The following is a 21,628-nucleotide window of genomic DNA, read 5'->3' on the forward strand; positions in this document are numbered from 1 at the left end:
TTCCTGAGTATTTTAAAGCTGCACCATGGAAATAGCCCTATGCTTCACAGGCAAGAGGTTTGCCAAACTGGACAATTGTTGCTGAGTTGTTTTTTTTTTTTTCTTCAGGACCCATTACCAACATCAGGAAGAACAATTAGTGCGGTCCAACAAAGGATGGGACTCGCTTTCTGTGGGAGCATTCAGGCGGATGTGGGGGGGGGGGTTGGCCACCTGTTGAGGAGGCTTTATAGGGAATTCCTGCATTGGGGAGGGTATTTAAAATGAGTGACCTTCAAGGTCACTTCCAACCCTGAGATTCCAAGATCTCTGGTAGGGATTGAACTGCATTCCAAAATGGGAATACTGTTCTCAGAGCCCTGAGAATCTCCGATTTTTAGGAATTATTTAATGGAGTGGCTTTTCCCTTTTCCTTTTTAAATTCTGACTTTTTAGTCTCAATTGAAGATGCCTAAAGCATATTCTAAACATGACAATGTTCAACTTTCAAGCATATGAGTTTGGCAGTGGTTAACTTTCATTCAATAACTTTTCTCATGACCCTCTGTACTCCCAAGGGTGCCTCTTAGCTTAAAAACAATTAAGAGCAAACCCCCTAGAAGTCAGGATTTCTAAGTCCACTTGTCTGGCTCACAAGTCTATATAGACTATATATAGACTTGTGAGCTCTCGCTTTCTCCTATATATATATATATATATATATATATATATATATATATATATTATGCTTTATGTTAGTACTCAAGAAGTCCTTCACCAATTAAAGCAGCAGCTGGGGGGAACAGTGTGCCTAAAGTGTTACAGGCCAGGTAGTTTTTGGGCTAATAGTTCCAGTATCCAAAAGAAATGTGTGAAAAGAAGGGATAAAAGAGAAAGGACAGTCCTTGAAGCTAGGAACCAACTCATCTCCATATCATGCAAAATTCATCAGACATCCAACATTGTCATATATAACACGGTCACTTCATAAATGCTCTTGAGAGTAGTCTGTTGATTCGGATACACAGCTCTACTGCATGACACTAAACGAGGTACTTTACCTCTCTGAGCTTCATTTGCCGCATCTGTAAAATGGGAATAACCATCCTCTCTTGCAGGGTTCTGTACGCCAATTAGATGAAATGCTGCATGTGAAATGCTTAGCCACATCTTGGCACCCAGTGCTCAATAAATGTTAGCTATTCTTACTAGAACCTCCAGTTACCCCAATCTTTTAAAAATCACTGGACTTGAATAAGCACTCGAACTGGGATTCTTCAATTCAAGGAAACCTAGTGTTTTAGTAACCAAAACTCATGCACAATTTTAAAAGTTCCAGTCAATTTAAGATGAGCTTCTTCTGGTCACTTTGGAAAGGTTATTGTCATCTGTTAACCCCCGCTTTAGGGGCTTCAGTGCACAACAGCATGCAGTGAGGCCCCAGAAAAGCACATGAGCATTTTTAAGCTTAGACGGGCGGGGCGGGGGGGGGGGGCATGAACAGTGCGGCAACCTTTATTCTCACTTGGTGAATCTGATGAAATGTCTTCTAGACTTTTGGAAGGCATTTTCCTAGCAGCACTCCTTTCCAAAGTTTTCAAGACAGGACTGGGTTCTTCTTCTGAACCTGTTACGAGACACAATTGATGAACACTGCACAATACAAAAAAGATCCAAAAATCCTAACTCTTAACCAATGGACATTGGTATCGTAGGTTGAGAGGTGGCATTATGTCAGAAGCCTCTATAGTTTTATTTACTCCATGAAGCACTTCTCAGAAAAAAGTAAAAATTCTCCACGCTTCGTATGTCCTTTAAAAACCATTTTCCTGGTCAAGAAACATTTGCAAGCATAAATCATAAAGGAACAAGATAACCACATAAATAGAAAAGTGATCTTTTAGTCGTCTACACCTCTATTTTAGGCACATGATTTGTTCTGTGCCAGACTTTGAATCTTTCCACTTCACTTCTAGCTTTTGAAGACAACCACAAAGTGGTTTTAGGAGCATAAAAACAATTAGCTGAAAACCATAGAAGGCAAGATTCAGATGTTTAACATCTGTGTATAATCAGGTACACAGATGGGCGAATTCTCCAGATCAACGGACTGTAGGCTTTTGGGGATTCATGAGCTAGTAAAATTTCCAACAAAATGTTGGGAAATGACATGAGGTAGTCAACTTTTTATTTTATTAAGTCATTTTAAAGTGTGTGTGGGGGAGGGGCTCTATCATGTACTAATAACTTTACTTATTTTTTTAAAAAGGCATGTTAGAAAAAAAAGGTCGTGTTAGGACCAAAAGAAAAAAAAAGAAAAAAGAAAAAGGGCATAACCTCAAAATAAGAACAGTCTTTTAAATTAAATACATCTAACAGTACAAAAAAATATCTCTAGACGGTTCTTAACTTTTTTATTTTGACAGCGAAAACTCCATCATGGACGGATTAGCTCTGGTCTGAATATGGTCATTCATCACTGTTGTTTTATTAGTGCCTAGAACAGTGACTGGCAATAGGCACTTCAAAAATGTTTGCTAGGGGCACCTGGCTGGCTCAGCTGGTACAGAACATGACTCTTGATCTCAGGGTCATGAGTTCAAGCCCCACATTGGGCATGGAGCCTACTTAAAAAAAAAAAAGTTTGCTAAATCAATGAATGATTCCATTAATGAGTCAATGAATTTGGGAACCACTTCTCTACACAATACTTTCCTGAAATGCATCCCAGTTCTCCCCAATGTTAATAGGCCTTCTAGAGCAAATGGATTCTAAGATGAATTACATTTGGGATACTCTGTTCAAATTTAAAGGTTTCTTACTACAGATCTTCTTGGAGACTTTAATATGCTAAAAATGTGCATAAATTCCCAGCATTTCCGAAAGTATTTGACCATGGAGACTTTTTTTTTTTTTTCAATTTTTAAGGACTATACTGAGGTATTGGTTGATTAGGAGCTCAGCCACAAGTCAAACATGTTAGGTTGCTCACCAAAATTGTGGTGCCATTGTAGGTAGGTTCCTCCCCTCTCCAGCCCACCCACACCCGCTTGTTTAAAAATAAAAATTTAGGTTAGGGTATATAAAACTACAACTGTACCATTTTATACCTCGTGTTGTCTTCTAACTTTTAAATATCTTCTCTGGGCTCTGTTTGGGTGGTTATTTAACACTGATGATTTCATTTTTAGATAGGTTTTTTGCTGTTCAATCAGTTATGCTGATACACCATAAACAAAGCTATGTACCTTAGGGGCAACAGTCTCCAGAGTGACTACAAATTTACAAGCTCTCCTATGGGTCAGTCTACCCTCCTCACTCACGGGGTAGTTTAGTAAAAGTCTCCTTCAGCAAGTTGAACATGCTGACATATACTCCTGCATGTGTCTGGTTTCAGAGACTGGTATTCCACTTTCCTTTTCTTACCAGCAACCTTTGTAGCAGGGGCTTCAACTTGATTAATAGGATTTAAAGGTGGTTCGTTTGCTCCGTTTTCAAGAAGAGGCCCTACCGTTACTTGCAAAGGAGACCAAACCTCACGAGTCATCCACCCAGGAAAGCTTATTCATTCTCATCAATACTGAGGGGAGCTAGAAAATGACAAATTTTCTAAACTGCTAGGAGGGTGACCGACACCAGCTGTCGTGCAATTTAAAATGTTCCAACCAGAGAGCATCCTTTATCATTTCATCGCTATAATCGGGTAATTGTGCATTCCTATTTGCTTCTGGGTTTCTCTGCTAAAATGCCCATGTTGATCACCATAGCAAACTGAGACAAGGCCTGTAGTTTCCAGCCTGGCCGAAACCAGTGCCCCCAAGCCCACTTAGATGAATGTGGTAATCAATTAAGATCTTCATTCACTTAGCCAAGGCAGGAGCCAAAGAAATGCAACAGGCCAGGCAAGGCCCTCAGGTGGAATCAGGTGAAGTCATCTGACCAAAGTCATACTCTAGAGAAGGGGGAGATTCTGCAGATAATTGAAAACAAGAGGAAAAGAGTGCCAACAAAACACCACAGCACAAGGTATCTGAGGGAAAGAAAGTTCCAGCCTTGCCCTCTGTTCCTGGTATTTAGCCACTACTGTGGTACGATATTCATCCTAAAAGGGAAATTTGTGCCTATTTGTGTGTGGCATTTTCTGGCCACAAATCTTACTAGAGACTTCTGTGTGGATTGCCAATTTAAGAAAGAAATTATTTCCAGGAGGAAAACTAGCTTGAATGTTTCAGAAGTACTTTCTAAACCCAAAAAGTTCTTTAAAAAATACTTTTAAAACCTAAAAATTCTATTGTTAATGAGAATAAAGTCAGATTCTGAAACACTGCCTCGTGGGTAGAACTGATGATAAGAATTTACCACCATTTCCATGTGTCATATTAATCCTAATTTTAAAAGCCCTATCATCCTTTACATCAGCATTCCCTAAATCAACTCATTAAACCAACGGGTTAAAAAATTCAGAATGCTCACTGGAGGTTTTTCTCCAGCTTTCTGCATTGGAACTCTCGTCGCCACCTGAAAAATCAGAGTCAGAGAAATCCTTTTCTTCTTTTTTCTCTATTCTCTTCCATGGTGATGCCAGCATCAGTTCGACGTTACTTGTTTCTCTAGCGTTTTCTGTGTTTGTCAGGAGAGGAATGGGTTGCCCATTTCTGGACATACTAATTGCTTTAGGAGCCTCTTCCAAGCCAGGCTCCTGAGAAGCCCCTTCTTGAACCCCTGCAACCTCACTCTCACTATCCCTGTCTTCTGCAGGGTTTATAGTTTCAGTGATCCCTATTTTATGTTCCACATAGAACTGCAGGGCTCCAGGGATCTCAAGCCCACTTTCAGAACCACAAAGATCTACTGATAAATCAGTCACAGCTTTGTCACCTCCCAACACTTCATCACACTGGTTGACTTGCGATTTGAAAACATTACTCATAAGCTTCATTTCAGAGGCCTCTGAGGCTGTCCAGTCAAAATGGGGTACTGTCCTCAAGAAACTGGCCTGCTCTGACTGGGAAGGCTCCTTCTCAGGCTTTTCTTCCTTCACTGACACCTGGAGCTGGTAAGAAGGAGCTTCAGATGCTTCTCTAAAAAGTTTCTCAAAACTAATATCAAAAGTACTCTCAGTGATTAATGGAGCCTCAGACTTTTTTACTGTTTCTTTGATTTCCTCAGATTGGAAGTCAGAAGCAGCTTGCCTGGACACCTCAGCCCTACCTGTTAACTTTGATGGAGAAAGAGTCCCTGGATCACTTTCATATTTTGAGGAGGGGGTTTCAATTACTTCCTTCAGTAGTTTTTCTAAGCCAGCACTGAATTCTAGGAACTCTGATTTAGGTTGAGTAACTGTTTCCCTCACAATTTCTGCCATTTCCTGAGGTAACTCTTTGCCACGCTGACTAACAGTGGAACCACATGAGCGACAGGTTTGTTCTGATGGAGGTACTCGGGCAGCTAAATAAGATCCAACGTTATGAGTTTTATCAGGGACTACTTTGAAGGAATAGAAATCATTTCTGTCTGGCACTGTAATGTCCATTGTAGCCCATGGTGTAGAATTTTGGGGGCTACCTGCTGCCTGTACTCCTTCAGGAAATTCTGCTTGTACTTCTCCAGGAACTACTTCCCTCCCAACTGGATAACAAGCTTCTCTCAGTAGCTTTTGTAATACAGCATTTATATCATTCGAGGCAGTTTTAGGAGGAAGAATGACTTTTTCTACAGTCTCTGAAATTTCCCTTCGCAAAGGTAATGCCTTATCCTGGGGAGCAAGATGAGCATCCCTGGAAGAAGGCATCTCTTGGGGAGAGTTGGCCACATCCCCAAAAGAATCTTTTCTGTAAAGATGGGAAGGTTGACCCGATGGGTGAGAACCTTCTGCGGCCACCTGACGTAAGTCCTCCATGCTTAGTTGGCACTCACCACTTTCAGTTTTCTGGGGGAGAGCTGTATTTACCAAAGTTTCGTTCCCCTTTGGAAAAGGAGCTATTATCTCTTTCTGATAGGCTGATGTGCTGCGACTCCATTCTATCCCTTTTTCATAAACTCTATCCTCTTCAGGTTCAGAGTTGATCCTAGTGGTAACAGGTTCCAACACAATTGGCAAGGGACAGGGTGAAGTTACAGGTGCTTCCTTTAGGAGTTTGTCTAAACTAGCAGTCAAAGTGTTCGGCTTAACCTTTGGAGGAGCTACTGTTTTGTCTACATGCTCATTAATGGTCTCCTTATGTCCTGTGTCATCTTCTTCAGTCTCAGCAAAATCTGTATCTTGAGGCCATCTCTTATTTCCAGAAATATCTGGTTCAGACATTTGTTTTCCATGAACTTTTCCACCCGAAGGAGGCATGGCTAGTGATGAAGCTTCTGAAAGTAGCTTCTGTAAGCTGTCATTAAAAGTGTCTTTGTAGTCTTTAGACAAAACACTTGTTTTAACTATGGATTCTTGAATCTCTTGGTCTGAGTAATCCTTTTCTTCCTCGAACACTGGCGTAACAAACCATTTCGTATTCTTTTCCACATTTTCCTTTGATGACTCATTTCCTGGCAAATGACGAGTAGACTTTCTGGATGGTCCCAATGGAAATGTGGTTCCATCTGATAACACCTGGCGTGTGCACTTTGAATTTAATTTCTCTATTTTCTCTCTTACCAGAATTTTTTTTTTACCTGGAAGCATCCCTATTTCATGGGTATTCTTTCCTGATGATTTAATGTCACTGAATTCTTTGTGTTTCTGGCTATTAAAAGGCATCAAATATTTTTGGCTTATCATGTTAGTATTCTTCTCAACATTTTCTTGACTGTTTGGATTGGCTCCTAAGTCCCAAAACTTTCTCAAATTCTCAAATTGAGAGTGATTATAGACCTGTTCTGTATTGGATTCATCCATTCTTTCTTTTAGGGACTTAACTTTAAAGTTGGGATTTGATTCACTGATTAGAGATTTGTCTTTCTCCAAAGGAGTATGCGTTCCACTCCCAATATTTGAAGGATGTTGCCCAGCCAGTAAAGTAATATCCCTTTCATAATGCCAACTCTCTGCCACTGGCAATCTTTTTATAGGCTCATTTATCTTATTCTGAAAGGGAGACACTTCACCTGATTGGTCAACTGAAGGATAATTTTTGGATGGACCGGATATCTGGGGCCTGGTCTCTTTAGGTTTATTTGAGGAATAAAAACTGGAGAGATGGGCTGTGTGGCCATTCTCATCTAGGACCACTTGTTTGCTAGTGACTTGATTATATTCACACTGGCCTGTAGATAAACTGTCCATGGACTTCACAGGCTGATATGCTTTAGTCGAAGGTTGCCCTTGACTGCATGACAATGTGGGTTCTTTATGAGTTAACTTAGCAGCAGCTTTCTCACCTTCCCAGAAAGATATTCTTTCACTTACTCTTTTGTATTTCTCTCTTTGCACTTGGTTCTTGGGAACCTCACCAGCTTCTTGTAACTGGACCTCAGGCTTCTCCCAAGATTTGTTTTTGGTAGCCCCATGTAGTGACTCAATATTCTCTGGCTCTAAAGAAGCTTTCAGGATGTGTGGATCTCCTCCTTTGCTCTTTCTCTCTGCCTTCATGTTCTCTTTCAAACTTGTTTTTTTGACAAGTATTAAAGAGTCAAAATTCACTTCTGAGTTTCCTCTATTTTTTTCATAAACATGAAGCTTAGGCTCTTCTTCATCTAAGCTGCCAACATCCTTAATGTTGCATGGAACTTGGTCTTCTGCATCAGGTCCTTTGAGAGCACTGTAGGAATTGTTACTGATTGGGGTAAGTACTCGATTTCCTTCTCCTCTGTTTTTTGAAACTTGGCTAGAGTCCATAGTTTTACTCCCTTGATTTGGGCCATAGATTTCACATGGTTGAAATATGGCTGGACCTTCCTTGCCTTGTTGGGACAAATTAATGGATTTGGGTTTGATATTCACATTATTATTTTGGCAAGTCCTAGAAGGCAGTGTATTTACCTTTCCCTGGAACGTTGAATCAGATTCCGTACGCATCAATTTAACTTTGGTGGGTAACAGAGCCTTTGAGCCATTTTCTTTTAGAATGGTGTCATCTCTCACCAAGGCAGTAGCAATCGGTGATTCTGTTTCTTCTTTCAGTTCTATTCCTTGGGGATGTTGGAGAGATGACTTATTGTCTTCTGAATGAGAACTTCGATTAAACCAGTCTAGGACTTTAGATATGGAATCGTCAGTTGTCTTCCTTATCTCAGTGGCAAATGGACCAGAGTGTGAGGACGTCCTAGCTTTTAGGGCCTTGAGAAGAGGGGGCTTACCTTGCTGACGGTCTCTAGAACTGTGATCTGGCACCTGAGATGGCTCAGGCTCAACACAAGACAGTCCATCTGCAACACAGAAATGCTTTTCTAAATAAGGAAAGAGAATGCTTAAAGAATTATTATTCAATCACTCACATTATCTTTTAAAGAGGCACTTTGTATTTATATTTTCCACACCACTAGCTGTTTCTATCAGCATTTTTCAGGATATTAATTAATTAATTATATCCTAATTAAGATATTCTACCAGAGTTGCTCTGACAGTAAAGGAAGGTAAATGTAGACGCCTGAGGTATGGGGTATAGACCCAGTTGAGAAATTCTTTTGACGTCTCTGATTTATTCTGAAAATTCATATGGGGGTGCCTGGTTGGCTTGGTCAGTAGAGCATGCAAGTCTTGATCTCGGGGTCATGAGTTCATACCCCACATGGGGTGTAAGCTTAATTAAAAAAAACTCACGTGGATTTTGTATTCTGATCCATGTTACACTTTTTTAAAAGATTTTATTTGAGAGAGGGAACACACACGCATGTGCACAATAATGGGAAGAGGGGCAGAGGGAAAGGGAGAGAGAATTCCAAGCAGACTCCCCACTGAGCATGGAGCCCAACATGGGACTGGATCTCATGAGCCTGAAATTATGACCTCAGCAGAAACCAAGAGTTGGATGCTTAACCGACTGAGCCACCCAGGTGCCTGTGATCCATGTTACTTTTAAATATTACTTTTCTTCTACTCTCAAATCTATGCATAAAACTTGACACCATAGGAAGATGTGCCATGTTGATTTTATGACTCCACCCATCCACTGGCATACTCCTAAACACTAGAGGTGGCTTATACCGAGTTTGAAGAACAAAGACCAAGGAGAATTTCAGGAGTTGGGAAAACAACTTTCTGGAGCTCCCTCCATAATATCAGAATGGTACAATGAGGATATTTGTATTCCTGGGCCTTCCTCTTGATAGATTAAACCAGAATCTTGGAAGAGGGGCCCAGGAATCTTTACTAACAGCTATCCCAGAGATTGTTCTGCATACTGGAGTTTGAGGACCATGATCTCAAGAGGCTCCTCTGTTATCCCCTGTTTCCCTTCTACAGTTTGTGAGTTTCTAAGTAGTTTCTGTGAGCCAAATAAATGAAACAAGACTGATGCAGAATGTGATCTTCACCCGTTCCCTGATGTTGGCCGACCAATGGCTAAGATGCTAGAAAAGGTTATTTAAGCTCTAAGCTATCAAGAAAGCAGAGAGAATCCTTTCTGAGCCTTAATCAAAGGGCACATGGGACACTTAGATAAGTGTTAGGCACCCATCCCTTTAGTTAACACCCAGGTGTTTCAGCATTCCTCCCTCTTCCTTACAAATGCTAAGCCATGCAATGCATGTTGCTGAAAATTATGTCAGCTGAACTTTTATGAAGTCAGCTACATTTCAAATGCACTAGAGGACATATCAGTTAATAAAATTCTATCTTTAATTTTAATCATCAACTCTGGCTAAGTGTGAAAACAACAAAGTGTTATACAATAATGGGCACGTGGCAGATCTTGGTTTCCTTAACTACACATCATACTATTGAATATATGTCAATAATTGCGAAGTTCTTTTGAGATATCTTGAAGAATTCTGTGTTCATTTGTTTAACAGAAGACAATGATGAAAAAATGCTTATAATATACTATTAGTAAAAAAAGAATTCTGGCAGTATAAACATAATTTAAGATTATATTCATGCTTGAAAATTATTGAAAGACTCTACAATTAAATGTCAGCAATACTGTAGTTAGTGCTGGATGATGACATCACAGATGGTATTTGTTTTATTCTGTGTGCATTTCTTCTTTTCAAATGTTTTACAACAAAAGTGTATTACTTTTGGGGCACCTGGGTGGCCCAGTCGTTTGGCGTCTGCCTTTGGCTCAGGTCATGATCCCGGGGTCCTGGGATCAAGCCCCACATCGGGCTCCCTGCTCTGCGGGAAGCCTGCTTCTCCCTCTCCCACTCCCCCTGCTTGTGTTCCCTCTCTCACTGTGTATCTCTCTGCCAAATAAATAAATAAAATCTTTTTTAAAAAAAGTGTATTACTTTTAAAATAAGAACAGTTATTTTAAAGATTTGATGCCAGGCAGTGTTCCATCTTCTCTGTATTTTGCAGTGTAGTAATGAATGTGATATTGACTGTCCTGAAGGTCAGAGCTAAAGTCAAACCCTTATAATTCACATACTTTGCATTTACCATTTTTGGGGGCCTGGTTTTCTTTCTATGTTTCATTATTTACTTTTATATATTTTTGTGGTAAACAGGGCATTAATAAGTAAGCAGAACTTTGTATATAAGCTCTAAAGCTAGGAGGCCTGTCAATCAAAATAGGTGTAGCTGGGGATGCCTGCTTGGCTCAGTCAGTTGAGCGTCTACCTTGGGCTCTTGTCATGATCCCTGGAGTCCTGGGATCAAGCCCCTTGTTGGGCTCCCTGCTCAGCAGGGAGTCTGCTTTTCCCTCTGCCCCTGCCCATGCTCTCTCTCTAAGAGAAAAAAAAATCTAAAAAAAAAAAAATATAGCTGATGATGTCTTCCTCCCAAATTTCATGGTCAGCTGGGACTTAAAAATCAGAAAGCACAGGGTTGCCTGGGTGGCTCAGGTGGTTAAATTCCCACTCTTCATTTCTGCTCAGGTCATGATCTCAGGGTCATGGGATTGAGCCCTGTGTTGGGTTCAGCACTCAGTGGGAAGTCTGCTTGAGATTCTCTCTCTCTCCCTCTGCCCCCCAACTCATGTGCTTGCTCTCCCTCTCTAAAATAAATAAATCTTTAAAAATAAAAATCAGAAAGCACAAATAAGTAGTTAGTTTATAAAATTATAAAGATAGTCTTTAGTCTGTGGGAAAGCAGGTACAGTTTGAAAAACAGGAAAGGTTTACCAAATTTTTTCTGTGGATGATAGTAAAGGATAGTAAAGGAAAATATTATTAAAGAATTTTTTCATCTTTTGAATAAACATTTAAGTAAGCACCATCCAGTTATTTGGCCATGTTTATCAAACTTTAGGAATTTTCTTTAATATGAGGGGTTTTTTTCATTGAAGAAGCACCTGCTAATTTTTAATTTTAAAAAAAATATTCCTGTTCAAATGATTAAAATGTCTGGGGCACAGGGGGATAATTGGAAGTGGTTTGCTCTTTAAGAAGTGGATTGATCTGAACAAGTGTAAAACTGTAGGGCTGAGCAAAAGTGACCCAGGGTTAACTTAATATTGACTAATAAGGAAGGAGGAGACCAAGTGCATCAGACGTGTGACTGCTGCCACTGTAAATTTTCCTGACTATAAAGAAATTACCATAGAGCTGGAGGAAGACTTAGAGAAGATGGGAGAGAATACACAGCATGATTTTTTCCATTGTTCCTGTTTTTTTAAAACATAAGAATTATGAAATAATCGTATGGGTATGGGAAAACAGTGTCTCATCCCTTGAGAGGTGTAAGATCTCCAAGACAGGGCTAGTTAGCTAGGTAGCAGGGAAAAGCAATATTCTCTTTGCCTCTCAGCTCACAGCAGCTGAAAGAGAAAGTTCCATCAGCACTTTTAACATCTAAGAACAAATGGCTAAGAAAATGAAGGTTTGGGGCATCTGGCTGGCTCAGTCGGTTAAGCATCTGACTTTGGCTCAGGTCCTGATTTCAGGGTCCTGGGATCAAGCCCCGCATTGGACTCTCTGCTCATCAGGGAGTCTGCTCGTCCCTTTCCCTCTGCCCCTCGCCCTACTCATGCTCTGTCTCTCTCTCAAATTTAAAAAAAAAAAAAAAATGAAGGTTCTTCTGAGATTAAAAAAATCTGGGGGGCCTGGCTGGCCAGCCAGTGGAGTGTGCAGCTCTGGATCTCGGGGTCGTGAATCCCAGCCTCACATTGGGTGTAGAGATTACTTAAAAATAAAATCTTTTAAAAAAAATCAAAGTTTGATTAAATAGTAATTGATAAATATGCATCAGGTGAATAATATATTCTGTACAAAGGTATTAGCATATATTTAATTCTTACTCTATATACACACTTTGATTTAATTCAAAACACTGCAATTTGTTTGGTTAAATATTTGATAGTTAAAATTTTTAGGGAAAAGCATAATGGACCAGAAACTATCCCGGTTTTAGTTTTAGTTATCCCTTTAGTTATTGATGATTAAGGAAAACCTCCAAACCCATTAAGAGGCAGCATAATCATTCCCCAGTGGCACCTGCCTGAATTGTAGCTGGAGTGTCTAGGAGGCCAAATGGGGCTTCTATAGGACTGGCCTGGCCATTCCAAGCCCATTGGTTTGGTTTTTATAGTCTGGTAGTGACAATTCTCTTACCAGCAGGGCTTTTAGACAATTCTGATTCAAGCCTTGATAATTCTGATGGTTTAGCTTTGTGTTCATTGGTGGTGGATGAATTTTCAACAGACTCTGGTCTTGGAGTTAAAACTTCTAAGGGAGAATGGTGCCCATTCATTGGAAAAGAACCAGAAGTCATTGGCTGCTGTGTTCGATTTTTTGATGCACTTGGGCTTGAGGCTGACTGATGTAAAGGCAAAGGCTTCCTGTATTGGGAAAGCTTAGGGTCATTCCAAAACTCATCGACGTCCACATTATCTTCTGTTCCATTCCTTAACCTGTCAGATTCTAAAACACTAAATTCTCCTACTTCCCAGCCACGGCTTAGCCCAGGACTCTGCGGGAGCTCATCCTTCACTGCAGAGAATCTCACATGCTTCAATGACTCCAGGGAGTTTGAGGAGTCATCTTCTAAAGAATGCTCCTTCTCAGAAATTCTCTCATGGATGGTGAGGCCAGGGGACACAATTTTGCTTTTGGGTTCCAAGTTCTGATGAAAACGAACTGTTTCTGAGTCTGTGCTGCTGGAACTGGAGTTGCGTTTCAGGATCCCCCTGGGAGGCCGCCTCGTGCTCAGGGAGTCTGTCCTTTGTCGAGGAAAAGACTGGTTATCTTCTTGCTTTAACTCATGTGATTTGGGGAGAATTTTCCTGGCTTTGGGGATCGGAGCTTTGACCGGAGATCCATTCTCGGAGCCTGGAAATGTCTGCTTTGGTTTCTCTAAATTTTGGCTTGAAGTATCTGGGATAGATGAGTTTTCTTTTGACTCTGACAATTCACCTGTAAATTAAAACACATTAGGTGACATGTCAAATGGAGAATAGCTCTAATACTTAAAACACCTCACATAAACTTAATCTACATGTAGCAAAAGCAGTAAAATATTAAAGAAAATAAAGTATTATCGTAAGTGTAGACCTAATTAAAAAGCACTTAAAAATTCAAGCATGAACTTCATTGACCTGTACATTTAAGATTCCTGTGCCTTATATACATACTTTGTGGTATTTTTATACTCAATAAAATAGTTTTTAGAAAAGATTTCTAAAATTCCTTAAGGAGGCTAAGGAAAAACACAGAAGCCACTTTAAAAATTTACATATGGAAACCAGAAAAAGGAACTCAATTTTCTTTTCTTTTTTTTTAAGATTTTATTTATTTTTTGAGAAAGAGAGAGAAAGAGAGGGCATGAGCAAGAGGAGGGGCTCGATCCCAGGACCCCCGGGACCATGACCTGAGCTGAAGGCAGATGCTTAACCGAATGAGCCACCCAGGCACCCCAAGGAACTCAAATTTCTAAAAAAAAAATCTTAATTTTTTAAAAAGAAAATCTCTAAAACAAAAATTAATTTTTTCAGGGATTCCTGGGTGGCAATAGTTGGTTAAGTGTCCGACTCTTGGTTTCAGCTCTGGTCATGATCTCCGAGTGGTGAGATCAATCCCCAGGTTGGGCTCTGCGCTCTTCATGGAGTCTGCTTTAGACTCTCTCTCCCTTTCCCTCTGCCCCTGCCCTCCTACTCTCTTTCTCTCTCTCTCTCAAATAAATCTTTAAAATAAAAACAAAAATTAATTTTTTTCAGAAAGTTAAAAAAACAGGTAGCATGTTCCATTGCCTTTTTTCTGTAAAATATTTTACATAATATAATGTGTATCCAATAGAGAGGGGGAAATATGCTAATATTAAAACAGGATAACTGTGGGCACCTGGGTGGCTCAGTCGTTAAGCGTCTGCCTTCGGCTCAGGTCATGATCCCAGCGTCCTGGGATCGAGTCCCACATCGGGCTCCCTGCTCCGCGGGAAGCCTGCTTCTCCCTCTCCCACTCCCCCTGCTTGTGTTCCTGCTCTCACTATGTCTCTCTCTGTCAAATAAATAAAATTAAAAAAAAAAAAAAAAAAAAAAAAACAGGATAACTGAAACTCCAACTCCACTGTACAATGTTAATTTTCTATCCCTCATCCAATCTTTAATGCGTGTGGAATCTTTTTTTTAAGATTTTTTATTTATTTATTTGACAGAGAGATATAAGAGTACAAGCAGAGGGAATGGCAGAGGGAGAGGGAGAAGCAGACTTCCTGCTGAGCAGGGAGCCCGATGCGGGACTCGATCCCAGGACCCTGGGATCATGACCTGAGCCGAAGGCAGACGCTTAACCATCTGAGCCACCCAGGCGCCCGCGTGTGGAATCTTCTTACAGTTGTGTTTGAAGAGACTGAATTGTCTAGTATTTCTTCTTAATGGCATGGAAGAATGGTAAAATTCCATAACAGGCAGACTTAAATCAATTAAGCCACCAAACCTGATCAAATGCCTCCTCAGGGACCAGGCTGATAATTACAAATTAGAGGATCACAACTTCGTCAAGTGGCTTTTTTTTCTCTTGAGGCAAACTCTTTTAATTTCACACAAACCATGTCTGCATGTGGCAGACATCCAATAAGCGCCATTACATGAATGATTGAATGCCTCTGGTCAAAAAATTCCCTAGTTCACTGAGAGGGAACCTAAGGCCCGGAGGTCAAATGACGAGTGTCAGCTCCAAGACTGGAATGCATGAACTTCCAGTTTCTAAAATGTCTGCTTCCTTCCCTCAGGCAGGAAACCAATGGGCATAGCACAATAAGAAAACTATCAGGACTTTTCACTTTCTCTTGAAAGTTATTTTAGTTAAAGGAACTCTGAGAATTTCCCTCAGCCCACAGATAACAAAGATAAAAATATCTAGTCCATAAAAATAATGTTTACCTTCTTTTGAAGTCTGAGAGAAACCAGCCTTTCCATTTTGTGACGGCTCACTTTTGGTTTGTTGAGATAAGTGATCTTCTGGCAACTTGGAGCTATTAAATGGATTTTTCCTTTGCTGGGGAAAAATATTGTTTATTAAACTCATTTTAAATGTCACAGCAGCAACTCAGTATTAGCAAATGCCTATTATCTCCAGTATTGATAGTTTTATCCAGTAAACTCTATCTGGCCTGTTTGAAAAATTGCTGTCCTGGTTAATGTGGCCGGCACAGAGTTACCATATATGCCAGAGAAAAATTAAACTGTATAAAATACACTCAATCCAGAGTCCTATAACGTTAAACCAGAACCAGGCATTTGAATCTAAACCTCACATTTTACAAAAGTGAGAAAATTTGGACCTGGTCAAGGTTAGGGTAAACCTGAGACTAATCAGGGCAGATTCCCCCCCATGCTCTTTCTACCATACGAGACTCTGGCTGTACTAGATTAAAGCTGAACTAAATGTAATTGTAAATGACCTTTCTTATAAAGAATTAAAAGATACTTACCAAGGTATTTGAAGTGCTTCATTATCACTATTATGATCATCAATTCCAATGACACAAAGGGGATCAGTAATAAAATTTTTTACTAATATAAAACTGAGTATCAATGTTTACTGCCTAGAGTTTCATAAACTGGCAATCCCCTCCCACAAGCAGACCTCTAACAAAGATTCAGGAAGCTAAGAACAGGAACATGGACTGATATGGGACTAACAAGTCACATTCCAAATGCTTAAAAAGCGGCAGTCCCCAATAGCATGAGACTTTTTATTCTCTAGGGCAAGAAATCAGAGTCTTCAGCAATGCAGAAACATGGTATTCATCAACTTTTCCACCACAAGAGTGACTTCTTACATTAAACAGTAAAAATCATCTGTATTTGTTGCAAAAAAAAAAAAAATCCTCTTCACTTCATGGTGCTTTGCTAAAATGAGAAAAACGGCATTCTTGCCAAAAATGAGATATTCGGAGTCTGATCTCAATCTACCTTAGCCGGAGACACAGCTGACTTCCTTGTGTTTTCCTGGGATGTACCCATCACGGTGGAGGCTTGATTTACCACGCCAGAACTGCAAAAGAAACAATAATTCAGAGAATAAGCCCTCCCCCTGCGTCTGAAGCTGAAAGCTATTAAGGAAGGACAGCAGAGGACGTTTGTAAAACTGAACTGCCAGGAAGGGAGAGGGTGTTGGGGCCTAGAGATGATTAAGCAGTGAAGCAAAGGCAGGCGCAGAGCAGAAAGGAGAAAGACAGGGGTGAGGCAGGCAAAACCATCCAGCGGAAGCCATCAGTTTTTATCATGGTACCAAGCACAGGAGAGGTTCACAATGTAAATGTGTAGAAATGAACTCATCTCCAAGTCAGAAGCTAACATCAGATGCAGATGACAGGGAGCAACTCATCTCAAGGCAGGGTCGGAGGTGGGGTGTGTGTGTGGGGTGGCGCAGCGGTGGACGTCATTGCTGAAATAAAGCCCCAGAGTTTCAGGGAGGGCTCGATTTCACAGAACAGCATGCTTACGCTAACTCAGGCAGGAAATAACCGAAGAAACGATTCAGGTGAGACCAGTGACTTGACAGCAGATCTAAGGGATGCTGTGCAGGGATGCTGGTGCGTCCAGGCAACTTGCTGAGGACTCTCAACCCTACTCTCCAGGCTGGCCAGCGAGGTCTTGTCCAAATACCGGAGGAATAAGGCCAAGCACAGCAGCCAGAAGAGGATGAGAGAATAGAAGCCTGGAGCTGGCTCAGAAGAAGGAAGACGATTCTCTACCCAAGGGACTGGGCAGCCCCAGGACGAGAGCAAGGTGGGAGTAAATGGAGAAAAGTGAGTTGAGCAGGCCTCCCTCCTGAACAACCAGTCCCATGGATACTGAGGAAGAAGGGACAAAGAGTCAGAGCGGCTCTCGAGGGGAAGGAAAACCACCTGCTCAGACTTCCCGCTCCAGGGGCCTTGCCTCAGGCATGACAGGTGAAGTCAGTATTGGCTGAAACCACTGTACACACTTAGACTCCACCTGTTCTCTTAGTGACATCACAGAGTCAACAACTTGGAAAATACCTTGGAAGGCACAGGCTTTCCACCATGCAGCAAAGGAACTGGACCTTGGGGAAGGAGAGAAACCTGCCCCAAGGCCACAGAGCCTGGCCCAAGAACATGGTGGCTGCAATGGTGAGCAACAAGTCCCTGCGGCTTCCTTTCCTTTCCTTCCTTCTGCACATCAATTGTTCTTTTTGCACAGACTTAGTCCCGGGAAGAGGCTGAACTTCTGAGGAAGCCGTTCTTCTTTTCATTACCCTCCACATTGTTCCAGAAAGGAATTACAGCAGATGAGGCAGATGTATATAAAATACATCTTTATCAGGTGGATGTGACAAAGAGGGGGAAAAGGATGGGTCGGGGAAGGGCAGGGAAGGGCAGGGAACAAGAATGGGAATTTATAATGCAGCCAGAATTAAGGCTAATAGAAAAACACATTATAGGAGGTGATTCTTACAACAGATGGGCACACACTTCTATCAAGTTGTCTAGCAGCCACTGTGAAAAAAGGACCTGGTCACTAAGAGAACTCACACTGTCCGTACAATAAAAACAGCCAAGAGCCCAGGACTAGAAAGCTATTTCTCTTGACTGCCATTTTAAGGAACCACGGAGTGACATGAGGAACCTTATAGCACATGCCAGCCTGTTTTTTAGAATGTTTTATGTCATCTCCCTATAAATAAAGCAGTTACATGATCAGACGACCTGAACCCAGTGTTGCTGGTCGGGGCTGTCCATGGAACACCCATTTTCTCCTGCCACCTTCCTCCTTTCCCCTCCCACTCACCAACAACGAAGGATAAGCAGGGATGTGACACTTTGCCCTCTCTGCTCCTTGGAAACCCAGCTCCCGTGCCTCCCGGGCCCCAGCTCTGAGTATGTATATTTCACATCATAAAACCAGACATGAAACCAGTCTCTCTCTTACTAAACTTTATCCAGCAATGTGCCTCATGTCTACTATGCAACCTCATTCTGTGCGTACATACCTTATCTCTCATAGTAAACGGGAGATCCCCCAGGAGTACCATCTTGACCATCTTCATAACCCCCTGTGATGCCATGTAGAGCAGCTGGTACAAAACTACAACTGGTGAACAACTGAAAAGATGAAGGCCACTGAGCCAGGGCCAGGGAAGGCAGCAGCAGATAGGTAACCATGATTTTTCCTTTATTTTTTTCATGTTACTTGCCAAACAACAAGGAGGCACATTATTTAGGTGTTTTTTTTTTTTTAAAGCCTTTGTTTCTATTAGCTCAGAAAGCAAAAGAGAGGAAGGAACAACACATTCAGAGCACATGGTCAGTCACTAAAATACAGAAACACACAGTATTCACCGGGTTACCGTGTGGTTGGGAGAGGGGAAAATGAGATGGGGTTGGGACACATGGTTAGCTACTTGGTTAGTCTGCTTACTCAGAAAAAATGAAAACAAGAATCTTAGGCCTCAAAGTCTATCTGTGAAAATACAGCGACTTCTTAGATTAAGCTCTGTCTCTACTCCTCCTGAGGAGCACAGCAATGTTTTGCGTGCCTGCCTATTCATTGGGAAGCATCATTACTGCAACCATCATATCTTCAACTGGTTTTTGCAACATCCCTATGAGGTATGTACCCTTCTCCCCATTTTACTTATGAGAAAACCGAGGCTTGGGGAGGCTAAGGAACCTGCTCAATGTCACAAAATGAGTTAATGAAGAGCTGGGGATTTGAGCCAGGTGTCTGGCCCTGACCCCAAAGACAATCACAGTCATGGCTAGGCTATCCTGCCTCTGACTTCTCACATTAATAAAGCAGTGGTTCATAGCAAGAGGGCTGAGGTCCAGGTGATTCTTCCTTCCCAGGGATTCTCACATTCATCATTTCCTTTCCACCTGCACTGTCACCTCCTGAATTTCTGTGGACTCGATTAGCTTCACATCCAACCTCCTGATTCTCAAATTCCACTCCTCTCATCCACTCAGCATTCCGCCACTAAGCTGGGATGGTCTCACACACAACTTTGACCATGTCGCTCTTCTGCTCGTTTCTTTTCCCTGGATCCCCAGGGCCTGTGGAATGAAGTCTGAACTTGTCAGGAAGGAACTGGAGATCCTCCACCATCTACCCCATATACTTCTCCACTCTTCCTTCCTGGTGACCCTTCATGCCACACGAAGTTGCCTGTCTACTCATTATCCCCCAAACTCCCTCGACTGGTTGCTATCTGCACTCCGCCTATCCCCCAGCCCTGCCTTCGCGTGTTTGCTGTGCTCTCCGCCCAAATCCTTGCTGTCATCTCCAAGACCCAGCCAAATCTCACCGCCCTATGATGCTGCTCCTCTATCAGCCCAGCTGGAAGTGGGTCTCCTTGTTTCCCATCTTACAGCACATTTCCTTGGTACTTTGGAGTAGGAATTTGCTCTCGGCCTGGCACTATTTGTTATCATGTGATCAGACATCCACATACGGATGCATAATTTTTCCTACGAGAGTATAGTCTCTTTATAGCCAGATACCTTGTCTTTGTTTCTTGAAATCCCTCTCGGAGGCAGTAGACTGTGTCCTGCATATAAAAGATACCCAATACATTCCATAAGATGAGCTTTTTAAACTGTAGCAAGCCAAATTCCCCACCCTGTGCTTGTAATTATTCCCTCAGGCACCTTTCAAAAACTACCTGCAAGACCAGAAGGAACACTTAGACAAAATAGGTTTACTTTGTTAAAAGAATTATTAAAATATTAACTTGTGATATTGGCATTAGGGTTCAAAGTATCTGCATTTTAACACGAGTCTCTGAAGACTTCACTCTAAAGAATAATCATGTTAGGTACTGTTGCAGGGACACTGGGGAAAGAGGTGGGGCTTCCCATCACACCACACAGGCAGCTGGACACTCCCATCTGCTTCTGCGTCCAGCCCTAAAGTGCTCCAAAGCACATGAAAGCAACTTTTAAAAGCTTTTGAACCTTAACTGGCCTTTCTCTCTAAAAAAGTGAAAAGTAACAGCCAACATCTTATGCCTTCTTTTGAGGCATTTTGCAGCTTAAATACTAACAGTGTTGAATCAGAAGCAAATTGGGCAAGTGATTTTTTTCACATGTCGTTGTTGTTGTTGGCCTCTCCCTTTGGACGGTGAGATCCTTGGAAGCGAATGCTGTATCACATCCCCGGCGTCCAGCACCATGCTCTCCTATGTTACACTCTGTGACGCTCCAATACATGAATAAACAAAAGAAATGGCTCAGGAATAAAGTGAGGGAAGTAAATTAGAAAATATGCTAGGCCAGGACTTTCAAGTCGGTATTTTCTTAAAACATTACTTCTCTGGGGGCACCACACTGCACGCTACAGAATTTCTCTCACACGCATATTCTCAGCCAAATGTAAGACACTCTGATGTCATAGTGCAGCTATTTCCACCATAAGTGATCTGGGTAAATCTAAGATCCTATTGGGTTAAGAAAGATTGTTTTAAAGAGCTCCACAGAAGTGGTTCTGTGGGGCAGGCCTCTAAGAAATGAAACGGTCACATCACTGGAGAGGCAACATATCCAAGGACAAAAGATCAAATGTGCTGTCCATAGATTGGCTCATCTCTACCTGGACTTTGGGAGCAAGCCAAGTGCCTCACATTGCTCTTATTATTGAGGGGATGGAGGTAAATAGTTAATTCTGCTGTGAGATAGAGATGGGTGGGGGGAGGGAGAGAGAAAAAGAGACTGAGATTGAGAGAGAGATAAACAAAAGCCTTCCAGGGAAAAGAACATTAGTAGAAAAAATAATACTATTTCAGAACTAAAGACATGGTTTGAATTGCTTGGTTCCCATTCAGCAGAAGGTAAGAGGGAGATCCGCGGCAGAAGTATTGCTGAAGCACAGGCAGCAAAGCTTCAAAACTAGCATTTTTATTCATTAGGACAACTTAGAACAAAACAGTGTTTTAATTCCACCAAAGACAAAGTGAGGTGAGGACACCCAGCTTCCCTTGTAAGAAAACTCATTGCTTTCTCCCACGTCACAGGGAAGTGCTAATGCCACGGAAGGAAAAACCATAGGGAAGGCTTTATCTTGTTCTCCCTGAACTCATTTTGGAGATATTCATTCTCTAGGGATGTTTTTGATTTAATGGACATCACAAACCTCTGGAGCAGCCAAGCTCCCTCCTGCCTCCA

General features: G+C 41.6%; 1 protein-coding gene across 9 annotated transcripts in view; it reads right to left on the reverse strand.

Moving 5' to 3' along the window:
* The window catches only part of SYTL2 (synaptotagmin like 2), a 114,488-nt gene that overhangs the window by 22,705 nt on the left and 70,155 nt on the right, over positions 1 to 21,628 (reverse strand). For 5 of the 9 annotated variants that reach the window (XM_078058640.1, XM_078058641.1, XM_078058639.1 and 2 more), the window contains 5 exons: positions 16,416 to 16,497; positions 15,381 to 15,495; positions 12,616 to 13,416; positions 4,453 to 8,331; positions 1,505 to 1,606 (listed from right to left, as the gene is read on the reverse strand). In XM_078058640.1, the coding sequence (XP_077914766.1) occupies positions 1,505 to 1,606; positions 4,453 to 8,331; positions 12,616 to 13,416; positions 15,381 to 15,495; positions 16,416 to 16,497 (4,979 nt within the window). Of the gene's footprint in view, positions 1 to 1,040; positions 1,065 to 1,492; positions 1,607 to 4,452; positions 8,332 to 12,615; positions 13,417 to 15,380; positions 15,496 to 16,415; positions 16,498 to 21,628 lie in introns of those variants that run through there. The other 4 variants (XM_078058646.1, XM_078058645.1, XM_078058644.1 and 1 more) reach the window with 3 other exon arrangements.

The sequence above is a fragment of the Halichoerus grypus genome, chromosome 11 (assembly GCF_964656455.1).
Source record: "Halichoerus grypus chromosome 11, mHalGry1.hap1.1, whole genome shotgun sequence".
Taxonomy (NCBI): domain Eukaryota; kingdom Metazoa; phylum Chordata; class Mammalia; order Carnivora; family Phocidae; genus Halichoerus; species Halichoerus grypus.